The following is a 12,951-nucleotide window of genomic DNA, read 5'->3' on the forward strand; positions in this document are numbered from 1 at the left end:
AATGGGAAAAAGAGCAACGTCATTATTGATTCCTGTGCATTGTTTCTTGTATCTCCAGTATGCTCCAAACAAGGGTTATCTACTGCGGATATCTCCCAGCATGAACCCGTCCGGCCGGCCGGGAGCAGAAACATTTGCTGAAAGCAGTTATAACTGGCTATCTACTGTAATTGAAGATTCTCGCTCTCTGTCAAAGTGAGTCAAGTGTCTTGCTGTGAAAGTTCCTGTCTCAGCACTAACCTCATAAGCCTCGGAATCATTACCCAGCAAGGTGGAAGCCAGAGGTCCATGCCTCCTATAAAAGTGATTGACACCATGTCGCTCATAATTCAAGATAAGATCAACTCCACCCAAGTTGATGCAACCAGGGACTTTCTCGAATGTTATCACGGGTGCCCTACAATGGGATCTTTTTTTCCTTTGCAAGATAAGCGTGTGTATGGAAGTGACTAGCTCCCAACGCTGTTTCCCTTACACTAAAGGCAGTTAGTTCTTCAACAAGGTAATAGGCGCCCCTCACCTCACCCAGGCTGACTGCGGTCAAGCATGTCAAAGACAGCCTTCCTTTGTTTTAAATGTCGAATTGTTACGGTTTGAACCGAGTGAGACACTTGATTGATTGTTTTGGAGCGAACTGAACCAACACATCATTCCACCGTCCAGTGCTGTGTATGATAGAGGCAACGCAGAGACACGGCGATTCATCACTGCAGTTGCTTTCCCGCTTCGCATTCACAATCTAATTAACGTTCATGATAATGGTTTCCTTCATTATAATGATGTCATCTATTATCCTTGCTGCGTTGCGTGTGTCATTGCAGACTCCTTTTGCCTCTGCCTGGGTTTTGGGTTTGACTCGCTTCAAGTAAGCTGGGGTGTCTGAATTATTCAGCTCTTCAGCTGAAGTGTCTTCTAATGAGAGCGTGATGATTGGAATGTCATTGCAATAGCAACGGACGATTTCAGAGCTGGGAGCGCGCACGGAGAGACACCCAAAGCCCCCCTGGATACCGACAGGCTTACATCACCGGATGTTTTTTTGTGCTTTACATTTTTAGCCACAATAGCAATAGTAGTCCAAAGTGCAAACAACCCTCGAAATGACTCTGTCCTATTTAGCCATGCATGCATCATGAATACCAACTTCAAATTGTACCTCATCAAATTTAAAATCATCGTGTCATATTTTGAATCCTCTGCAAGGATAAAGTCGAAAACATTGGGCCAATAACGTGCAATGATTGCCAAGAACAAAAGCCTATTCTATATATCCTTAAGAGAATGCATGCAAGGAGTGGACAGAAATCTTATCAAGGTTATCAAAGAAAATATGAAGTTAATTTTCTTTTGTTAGTTCATATTTTAAAAAACAAAAAGTTCATTTTAATCTAATTTTCACTTTTCGTTATTTCTCTGACCACCTTTGAAAGAAGGGTACCAATCAATTTCTACTCTTGATTTATTATTCCAGTATTATTGTCCCCTCCGTATATCGAAGCCGTAAGTCCAATTGAATACGACTGCTGCACGTACTAACAAGATGGAGGCGCTCCAAAAATTGCTAAACCCTTTGAGAAAGATGATATTCATGTGAGGGTAGAAGATCACGGGGCTAGAAGCCCTTTTTTAATTACAACCTAGATTCAATTACTTTGTAAACCCTCACTTTCCAGTGCCACAGGAAATTGCTCAAATGGGATGGATAGCGCATGTGATTAAAACATGTCGCGTGAAAAACCGCTGTCAAAGCTTTAAATTTCCAAAGAGAAGACCCATTCCATGTCGTGTCATTCATTGTCAGTGCCACCAAAGGACAGTGAATTCTCTTTGTAATCTTTGGGGAGCGCTCTATTGAACATGACAAAGTTTCAGTGCCGACTGAAATGGAGTGGAAAATGTTTCAAACTAAATGACACTTTTGCCAAAACTGTCATCACTTGGCAAACTGTACATTTAGTCTCTCTCGGGTGGAGATAAAGCAAACATTTAGATATTCGTTTTGACTTGAGGGGCAAAGTCAACCCCAAAATAGATTCTGGGGTTCTGATTACATGTTTTGTTTGTGGAATATGAATTAAAATCCATCCCTTTAAATCCATCTCAGGAGGCAGCCATCTTGGCACTTGCTGCCTACCGAAAATAACATCACACTTGCCAAGCCTCAAGTCCAATCAATCAATCAATCAATCAATCAATCAATCAATCAATCAATCAATACTCAACTCCAGAAAAGTGGCCGCCCCGTGCGATGGATAAGAGCGGCTCCCTTTTGCTGCTTAGCTCATATGCCACCAACGCAATATTAATCCGGATCCCGTGTTTATTTCAATGATCAATCCTTTCTCTATAAGTTTGCAATCAGAAGAGTGTTGCAATTCGACTTCAGTTTAAATATAGATGGCTTGCAAGATGAAGACAAAACTTCACCTGTGAAAGCCACGCAACACCACAAGCACAGTACAGCGCAGCACAACTACAAGGTGCACTTGTAGTACCGGGTTTGCTGAAACACATAAATCATGAAATTTTTAACATTTGGAAGCACAAAAAAGGGGGTAGGCTGAAGCTAGAGCAGTGAGTCCAAACATCACAAAAGATAACCAGGAGAGACACAAACTTGTATTCATGCACATTTTTTCTTGTTGTTACAGCTTCACTGAGCAAAGTTGGAGATGTAAGCGAGCGTCTACTTCATGAATAACCAACTTAGAGGCATTTGTGTATAATAAATGTATTCATGAAATCCGACATGTTCCTACGACAATCCCCATTAAACCGTTTGTGAAAATCATTTCGTAAAATAAAAGACTTTTTTGAAATAATACGCAAATGAATAATATGAATAAATCAAATTATTACAGCGCATTAGAGTGGCGGGCATTTTCAATGGCCTGACACCTGAAGTCAAACCATCGAGGACTTTTTGGAGCCACCACAAATATTATTTGGACAACTCTTCTTATCTAGCGAGAAAGGGACTTTTTTTTTTTCTTTCCTTATACCGAGGCAATATCTCAAAATGTGTGTTTGCCTCAACATTCCATTAGTGGAACTGGGCGAGTGTCGAAGGGCTTTTAAAGTGAGCAGCAAAATTGGAACTCGCAGTCAAAGTGACTCATATCTATACATTTATGGGACAGTGTCTCACTTTAATGTCGTTCCATTAGATGATTGTGCATGACCTAGTTTACAAGTTGCCATTAGAAATGCACAGTGGAACCTCAAAAATTCCGAAACAATTGTGGACTGACTGGTCACCAATCACAGACTGCTCAAAACAGATCTGGTCAAATGAAATAGCTTAATAGGAAATAAGTCATTAAACCCATCAAATGAATAAATAAACGCATCCATTTCAAGGGGTGTTGCATCTTTGAGCCTCGAGAACTCAGAAGCACTTGCCTGTCATGTACACCGAGATAGAATGTCCCGTAAGGGCTCATTGCGTTTCGGGCAAACCGGGGTGCCGTGGAGTGGCCGTCGTGGTGTAAACTTTGTAGCTTGGAGCTGTTGACTCACTTTTATAGTCTGTGCTATTTTACACATTAAGGTCACACTTATATCAGTGAACTGTAGCCTTGTCTCTCCTTTGAGACTGTACATGTTATTATTTTCTTTTTATACGACCACGGCACTAAGGGAGCATTCGGACATATTTAACGCCAGGGATGTGAAAACCATGAACAGTGTTCAGTCCTAGAGCTAATTGATCACAAGGCTCCCTCTCTGCTCCCATCGATAGCAGATGACATGTCAAATGTGCTACTGCGAACAGATATTTTAGCCAACAAGCATGGGCAAAGGGAAAGCACAGGCTTTTCTCCGGAGTGATATTGCACAACAAAGGAATCAGGCTGACCAGTGATCGTATTGTTCAAAAGAGTGATGGCTGACCATAAAGCTGCCTGCCACCGCTCGGGTGAAATGTTGCGACACAGGAGGCAAACCCCAACGACTTGGCCGGGGAATAAAATACCGAGAATGGAATCATCTCAGACATAACTGCAAAGAGAATCTGAAAAATATGGGCCATCTCCAGGAACTTGGTGACTTCGGGGTGGTTTTTCTTCAGTGACATTAAGATCTGTACTAGCATTTTAAAAGCAATATTGAAGATAGGAATCATGTTATGAGTCTGGCCATGAGAGTAGAAGATCTTGAAAAACGTGCCTTGGTTGTTAAATCCGATCCATTTCCCCATCAAAAGAACTGATTTGGGAAATAAGCGGTAGACTTGGGAATGAGGAAACGTTCAGAAAAGGAGGACAACTTGTCACTCCACAAAAAATAAATACATCTTAAAAATATCCTCAGTTTAGAGAGGTAGTTACATATTAGAGTATGCACGGAGACTGTTGAAAGTTCAAATGGGTTTCTGATGTGTTAAGATTTCTAAGAAGCTTTCCAGGACAAAGTTCTAGCCCAGTTGTTTATTGGATATTTGTCCGAGGGAAAAGAGCGGCGCAGACTCAACCATAAAATTGACTGACCACGCTGGAAGCCCGGTCATGCCTAAACACGGAAATGTTGTAAATACAGCAACGTTTTGGAAATGCAAGGCGATTTATTTAAAGCAAAGCAAATAAAAGCAGCTGCGGCATGTATACAAAAACACGCAGCGATGGCAACGGCTCTTCCGTAATTGCCGACAGGGTCTCGTTTGCCTGGTCTTTCGGTTATCAAGGAGAATCCGTGTAATACATTGTGCTATCAAAAGCATTGGCGCACTTTCATCTCCAGTGAAATGGGCCCCCGGGCTGACAGGTGAAGAAGGGTTAACCGCAACACAGGGTGATGTCTGTGATCGTTGGCAGGAGAGGTGCATATTGATGGAGGCTCGATTCAAGAGGGGGTTGCATAAGAGCACGGGGGATATTATGGGAGGTGGGAGGGGGGCAATTTCCTGGCCTCGCAGGTAGCATCAATGATGTAACGGGGGCGAGCGAATGCTGCCATCATGTAAGATGTTGAGACATTTAGCGCTCAAGACTCGCATCACAGCTTTTGAATGGATCGTTGTTGATGTATTTGTGCGCTCTGATTGGCTGGTGAATAGTTGAGGGTGTAACCTGCCTCCAGGCCAAAAGCTCCTGGGATAGGCTCCCGCTCACTCCCAACTGTAATGAGGATGGATAAGCAATCGGGATCAATGAACTGATGTGTGCGTTCACCTTTGTTTGATCTTCTGCCCTCTGGGAAGAGAGAGGTACAGGAGCCTGCGCTCCCGCACCACCAGACTCACCAACAGCTTCATACTCCAGGCTGTTAGGATCCTGAACTCGCACCCCCTTTCTGCGTAGCGTCCTGTACTTTGCGCTATGCTTACTGTCTGCTGTATGCACACTTTTTGCTCCTCTTATTTATTATGTTGTTTGTTTATTTATTATTGATTCATCACTCTTATTTATTCATTGTTTGTGCCTTTTTGTTTTGACTTTTTTGTGTTGTTTACTTGTATGTATATTGTGTACTATGTCACCGTGGGATCATTTCCATCTCTTTGTGTGTCTTGACATGTGAAGAAATTGACAATAAAGCAGACTTTGACTTTAAATTGCAGTGTAAAGCAATATAAATGAGACCATCATTAGATTGAACATACATCTATAAAAGGAAAAAAAAATTCTTGGTCATAGCCACTTTAGCAGTTTGACTTATTCCTGGGGAAAAAAAAAAGAGCTGAAGAGGAAGAATTCTTTATTTCGGTGGATGACATCAACTAACTGCTGTGATATAGAAGTGGCTAGATTGAGGAGCTAAAGAAAGAAATTGAAATGAAATCATTTCCAGAAGATCATTTGTGTGGTTTATTGAAAATGGACTCCCTCCAGTTTATGACCAAGCCACTCCACAGTGGAAGTCTGCAAACTTAACAATCATGCCCTGTTTTCGGTGTGCTTTGAGAGATGTTGAGAGACTCCTGAGATAACTTGCCTCGTGTCAGAGGCTTTCCCGCTACTGTGTGATTTTCTCGACAAGTACACGAGTACTGTTTTTCATCACAGCCTCCAAAGCTCTTGAAATGTGCTGATCGCTTTTCACCAGAGACATGACTTTCTTCTCATGATGTTTTATTCTCTGATGCATTTGGTGAATTTCAAAATGTCAAGATACAGTCATCAAACTATTTCCTATTTTTAATTATCTCAAATGTAGAATGCTATTTTCAGTCTCTGCCATCACTGATGAGTTAGTAGTATCAGCAAGGGAACATCTGAAGAGTTCAAATGCAAAATCCGACAAATATTACTAAGATATAATTGAATTGCCTCATTTATTATACTTATGTGTTTGAGCATCAGGTTTCAAACATTCAGGGAGATTTGTCCATTTGATATTTTTATGATTTTTATTCAAAGGCTGGCTATTTACGCAGCGAGATATGTTTGAACGTTATTGCAAATTGGTTGACTTATTGTTACTCTTGACTCATGTTAAAACATTGCCTGTATGATCATACTTTAATCTTGGAACAGATGACTTGAATTTCTCTTATTTCTTTCGGGGGGAATTTGGTTGTAAATACATTTGAGATCTACTCGTAACTACTGAATGGCATGTAGACCTCTCAATGAATATCTTGGATGCAAGCAAATGGAATCAACATTTTCACAGCAGTATGTCATTTACAAGGTCAATTAAGAATCCATTTTTCAAAAATATTTTTGCCACGTCCAAATCACTCCACTCCACTGTAGTATGCCCATGCATAACAAACATGGCTGGAGTCCCAGAAGATCCAAAGTGGTTTCCCAAAAGTACTGTCAGCTTCCATCCAAACAGTCTGAATGCTTTTACTCTTTCAATAATTCAGCTTTTGCCTCATCACTTTTACAATTACGCTCTACGACATCACCGCTGGTGCATGCAGCAAAATATTTCTCAATTTCAGTTTTAATTAAAAGAAAACTAATAGCCAATTTGTATGAGGCGATTTAGCCCATCTCCAGCTGATGTTTGCTGGGTGATGAATTTGAGAACCGATAAGTGGAAACCCCGAAATGCGCATTTTGCAGCTGCCAGAGAGGAGTGTGCAGCACAGGTGCCGCAGGCCATGTATTGGAGCTCTAATTGAGTCCTTGGAAATAATAAACGTATGCATGAGTGCTGCTCAAGTGGAGACATGTAGAAGAGAAGCACTCATGAAGGTACCCTAACCACCATCTGTTCCTTTTCTAAAGTTTGCCATGGGCTAAGAATATTAATGACATGGATCAGCGGGAATGCCCAAAAGCACCCAGACTGCAAGCACAATGCCCACAAAACCTAAAGACAGGTTGAAATCATCTTCTTGGCCTCCTATTAGCAGGTATGAAACATGGCTCTCTGCATGGTTAACACACTGCATGAATGCCCCGCTTGGCCAGCAAAGCTTCATTTTAAAGCCTCAACCATCCAGGGAGTCAAAGTTTTTGGATAATCAACACCTCAACTCCTCGGGAGCAGCCAGCCAAAATCCGGTAATCGTTCAAGCAAATAATAACACTGACTTGAGGTGATTATCCATCTGGAATGGGCCAAAGAAGCTTTGCTTCTGGCGCCCAGCAGCTATCCAAAAGAAAAAAAAAGGGCTTATCCGGATGACCAATGCGTCTCCCTCCCCGGCTGTCGTATGGACTGGCGATGGATGATCTTTGTAATTATGATTTTTACAGCCATCAGGAGTAAAGACAACTCGGTGAGTCAGTTCTCCTCACCCCTTCACGCTATTTAAAATGTGACATTTAAGGGGACTGCTGTCGCACAGTTTACTGGCTGATGGCCAAAGCCAGTGTTGTTGTTTACTGTTTTCCTCATTTGTGACTTCAGAGTATAGCTTCAATGTGCAGAGCAATTCTGAACGTCTTACAACTGAAGTGATAAATGTAAGTGTCATTTTTACCCTGTCACTCCCTAGCCTACTCCGAGCTTGCCGTCTTGTATTTCGAGGATTGATGCGGGATGGCGAGTTCTTGTCCACCTGGAAATTTATTGGCTCCTGTAGTATGAGAGCCATAAAGGAGACAAAACGCCAGCAGCCACGGGCAGCCTGTGAACTTTAACACCTGAGATTCACTGCGCATGATCCTAGAAAGGTTGTGGCGCTGACCTCAGCACACGTCTAATTGTAGCCACTTTCACACAGGGAAGGTGTGTGAGGCAGAGGCACAATAGTGGAATAGACTTATTCCCTGTCCGTTTCAGAGTGACGCATTAAAGCTGCTTACTGGGAAAGGCTGAATTCTACACGGACGACACGAGTCGATCCATTAACATCGAGCGGGGACATCAGGAGCACGAGTGTCCAAATGGCTTTTCAATTCCGCCATTTATGATGAAAAACAAAAAGGCATAAGAAAAACTCTTAGCTTCAAGTATGAGTGAGTCAACTGGAGAGCGGGCGCACGTAGATTCAAGATGTGTGGAAACAGAACACGTCGTATATGAAAATGGTTATCGCAAAATTGAGGCACGTTTTCTTTTGAAAGTTCAACCGACACTTTTAAGAGTTTAGTTGACTTTCTGGAACAACTGTAAGGCGCTTGATGTGACCCGTCAGCAAAAGCTGGAAACTGGAGAAAGGATGAAGGTGTAAACAGGATGTAGACTGTGTAAGACGAGGATCACCAGAAATATTTCATTTCTGGATAGGCTAATAGTGCTTACGTGAGGCTCTAATGTTTTGCTCCCAGACAATTAGGGTGGATGACAAATTAGCAGACGTACTGGCCGAGTGCTCCTCAATCGGGGAGAAGGAAATACGGAAAATAAACCTCAACAATAGCAATTTGCCGACTTACTTTCCAGTGGAAATGAAATGAAATGGTTTACCGTCAATTACAATTATTTTGTGTGCCTCTGGTTAGTAAGGGTGCTACAACGTGCAGACTTTTGAGTCTCAACCCAATTTGTGAATCTCAACTCGATTAAAAAGTAAAGCCTTTTTCGTCACTTTATGCTAAGTGCTGACTAACTTAGCTTTTTATATTGTTCTTCTTCTGCCGTCATGTACATTTGTCAAACGTACTTACAGTAGATAATAATGGATGTAATGGAAAAGGACAATTTTCCGATGTCCATTGAGCGCTGAACATAATCAATCCATCTGTTTCCGAAACAAATATTCTTATCTGAAAATCACTATCCTCAAATGAGCAGTTTATATTCTAGTTTGGGGGAAAAACACTCATGTACGTAATAATGTGTGTAATGACTCGGTTAAAAAGCAGCATACATCTGATTCCTTCTAATTTGTATGAATTGTTGTGTCATTTGTTTTCATGCAAGTCAATGAAGTGAGAAAGTCACAACGCACAATAAAGTGCGATATGTTTGTTTTAAGCACATCTCAATTGTTCATAACAAAGGGCCTTCTGCCAAATGATAATCCACAAGCATGGCTTGTTTCCATCTTGACAAACACAATGAAAATTAAAACGCAAGTGCACACGTTGACAATTAGTAAATTGATCACAATTGGCTTCCTTTTCTTACTCTCTACCATCTTTTCTCAACAATTCAGCGCCTTACCACCCCCATCCTCGGAACAGGGTTGTTGTGAATATGTCTCAAAAGAGCAGAGACAGAAATGATGTGGGTGGATGACACATTTTGACTACAAATGAGTGCACTCATCTGTCACACATGTGAAAAAGCATGCTATCGCTGCGCTGCCTAAAGCTGTTTGCTTCTACGGATATCTACTTACGATATGTAAACAACATTGATAAAAGAGAGATGAAAGCCACATCAACGGCTTCACCAGATTGCCAAACATGTCGAAAACAATCTACCTTCACGCCCTGAAACCCAAATCATTCAATTCCGATATATGTTGGGGATTGTACGTTGAGATGAATTCAAATCATTTCTTTTTCATGGAGTGAACGATACAGTGCGTGCTTCTTGCTCATTCATTTAACCAAACAGTGATGTGTTATTGAAATATTTTTGAAGGAAAAAACGATGGAATTATCAGCGTTCCCGATAGACAATGCAGATTTAGCAATAGAAATGTAAATCCATCTTTTTTCAAAGGTGATATGTGCAGATTTAACGTTAGATGTGACGAATGAAGGAAGCATGGGACGTCTTCATTATTCTTATTCAAGTTAATATTTGGAATTTTGTCAACAAGAAACCAGTACTCACCCTGTCATAGGAGGTAAGGTGTCCGTTGAGAAGAGAGCAAGTTGTGGCTTGTCCCGCTCAATGACCCATATGGTGTATTGGCCATTTTGCTTGGGGTCCAGGTACAAAGCCATGTCGATGCTGCAGGGAGTTGGGCCACTCCACAACCAAGGGCTCAGCGCCCAGGGCCCTCCAAAGTTGGAACCGTTCACCCAAAAAAACTGACCTAGGAAGACAGAAAAGGGTATGAGCACAAAACCAGAACACACAACATCATTTTCACTCTGCTAAAAATGGATTCATAGAAATTGCAAAAAATGGTAAGCATTTGATGAATATGAATGCTTGATTTAAACAACGTTGGAGGGAACTAAAGCACTTGATGAAAATGTATGAAATCAAACAGCCAATAAGAGCCTTGCCAGGGAAAAAGTTAAAAAGGAAAAAAAAAAATCAAAGAAGGTTTTTTTTTTTTTTTCTTGCATTTATATGAAGTCTCATTTCACTTTCGAACGTATTGTGCTCATTCAGGCAGGAAGTGAGTGTGTGAGGTGGATCACAAAGAGTTTTTAACTTGAAAAGAATATAAATGTTTAATACACCCTGCTCATGAATCTATTGTTGATGAGTGGAAATTAAAATTGCAAAGCTCAATCTGACAGAATTAATACATTTCATTATTCCCGGGAGGCATCGGAGATAAAGATGCTGTGACAGTTTGGATTATTTTGCTCTCGCATTGAAAATAGTTTGCCGTGCTAAAAAAACATAAACAACAACTTGATATTCAAATAGTTTGTAACACAGTTGCTATTTCTTTTTTATTCTCATTACAGAGCAGATAATAGTAAAAGCAGCTCGCTAAGGATCCGATTGTGTTAAAGTATACTTCTCAAAGTGGGTCACATGTCTCCTTGTGTATCGCCACACTTGTACTTAAAGCGTGTTTTCCCATTAGTGGTGGCAATATGCAATTCATAGGCTGTGCTGGAGTGGACGGGAAAGGATATGAAAGATTCAAATGCTGGTTGTGGCTCAACTGAATCTTGCAAATGATATTTCCTATTATGATGTCACCGCGAGGTCATCGACTCTTTTATAACTGCTACTCGTATTCATATTATTCAATTGTTCTCGTCTTATTTATATGACTGCAGTCACAAGACATCACGGCTGCTATATAGTGTAGTTCATTTTTTTCCTCTCAAATCTATCCTTTCCCTTCCTACTTATTCCCTGTATGTTATTGTGCTTTATTAGTCTCAGCGGCCCTTTTCCCACATTAACACAGATCCTTGGACAAAAGATCCACTTGGCTACTCGGCTTGTCCAAGTGCTGTGTGGAGAGCATATTTTTGCTGCTTAGCCAGCACAGATTTGATGTAAAAGCTTTGAACTCAGCCTGGAAGGGATTTTGGCCTGAACAAAACGATATTATTACCAACAACAAATAGCATATTGAAATAGATGCCAGGAACAGGTTCTATTGTAGCGGCAAATGAGGAAATCCATAGATGGAAGATTCAGACAAATATGCTTCTTTATGTATCTTGAAGTGAAAGGCAGAATGATGGCGCAAACATACGTAAATGACTCTGGCCATTTCCGAGCAATCCCAAAATTGTTCTCATAATTAGGAAGTCAAGACAAATCTATTGCCTCAATACTATGGTCGTCTCCATTGTACTAACATTTTGACTTATCATCATGTTTTGACGTCCCAGTATGAGGTTTACATTTTGCAGGTGTCAAGATGGTCTCGAGAAATGTGCTAAGCAGCAAATCACCTGCCATAGTCTTTCATAAAAAATTAAAAAAAAAATCTCAAAGCAGTTTTTCAGGACACTATCAGCATTCTTCACGGAAAGGGAGTGAGTCACTGGCTCATGCAGAGTCATGGAGTTTTTGTTTTTGAACTGTCCTGAACTCTGAACTGCTCAACCACCTTTCTGTACCTTTGCACATTCGATCCATTCAGCACCTCTCATCTTACCCACTCTACTCTTAGAAGAACTGGTCAGAAAAGAAAGATATGACTATAATTAGGTCAAAATCAAAACTATTCATGTGAACTAGCACCATGCCATATTCCTGTTCCTCCACATGAATCCCAAACTTTGTGCGGTCCTCATCATCAAAGTCAAAGTCAGCTTTATTGTCAATCCCTTCATATGTCAAGACACACAAAGAAAGCGAAATTCCGTTTCCTCCATCCCACAGTACACGATAAACATACAAGTAGACGACACAAAATAAAATCATCTTCATGACGCGATATTTAACAGTCCAAGATTTGGCCGACAGCCTTGGTGAGAATTGGCAAGTGACAACGCAGCAATGGTGGATGAAACCATCATGAATAAAATGAACGACTGGCACAGCTTTAATATGAACGGCAAGTGAAAGACAAAACGAATTAAAGTCATGTTTAACCATAGACAAGGCATTTGTGCCCGAGAGTTTGGGCCCCTTTGGTGTTACAACACCAAGTCGCTGATTTTTCTGCATCAATATAATATATAATATATATATAATATAATATGTCATAATTTGACCAGGGTTTTTATTTTCACGGCAAGTCAAGTGAACGTTCAACATAAGTAGAGCACAATGTTTCTTTGAAGCCGAGAGAAAAATGAATGAATGCATCAATTAGTAGATTCTCCGAGAACACAAAATGTTCATGCCCCCAATGTTTCTTGGAAGACGATATCTCCCATCTCCCGAGACGGTCTGCGGGAAGCTAGATAGCGTAGCTTGCTGAACACTCTTCATCAACATCTGAAAGGTAATCTCAAGGTGTAAATGACTCGAGGTGCAACTATTATCGGCTAATAAATT

The 12,951-nt window shown here is 40.9% G+C and overlaps 1 protein-coding gene across 1 annotated transcript in view; it reads right to left on the reverse strand.

Moving 5' to 3' along the window:
* alk (ALK receptor tyrosine kinase) overlaps positions 1–12,951 on the reverse strand; it is a 137,084-nt gene that overhangs the window by 51,727 nt on the left and 72,406 nt on the right. The window contains exon 4 of the mRNA XM_061302036.1: positions 10,132–10,336. Within this exon, the coding sequence (XP_061158020.1) occupies positions 10,132–10,336 (205 nt within the window). The remainder of the gene's footprint in view (positions 1–10,131; positions 10,337–12,951) is intronic.

The sequence above is a fragment of the Syngnathus typhle genome, linkage group LG16 (assembly GCF_033458585.1).
Source record: "Syngnathus typhle isolate RoL2023-S1 ecotype Sweden linkage group LG16, RoL_Styp_1.0, whole genome shotgun sequence".
In the NCBI taxonomy this organism is placed as follows: domain Eukaryota; kingdom Metazoa; phylum Chordata; class Actinopteri; order Syngnathiformes; family Syngnathidae; genus Syngnathus; species Syngnathus typhle.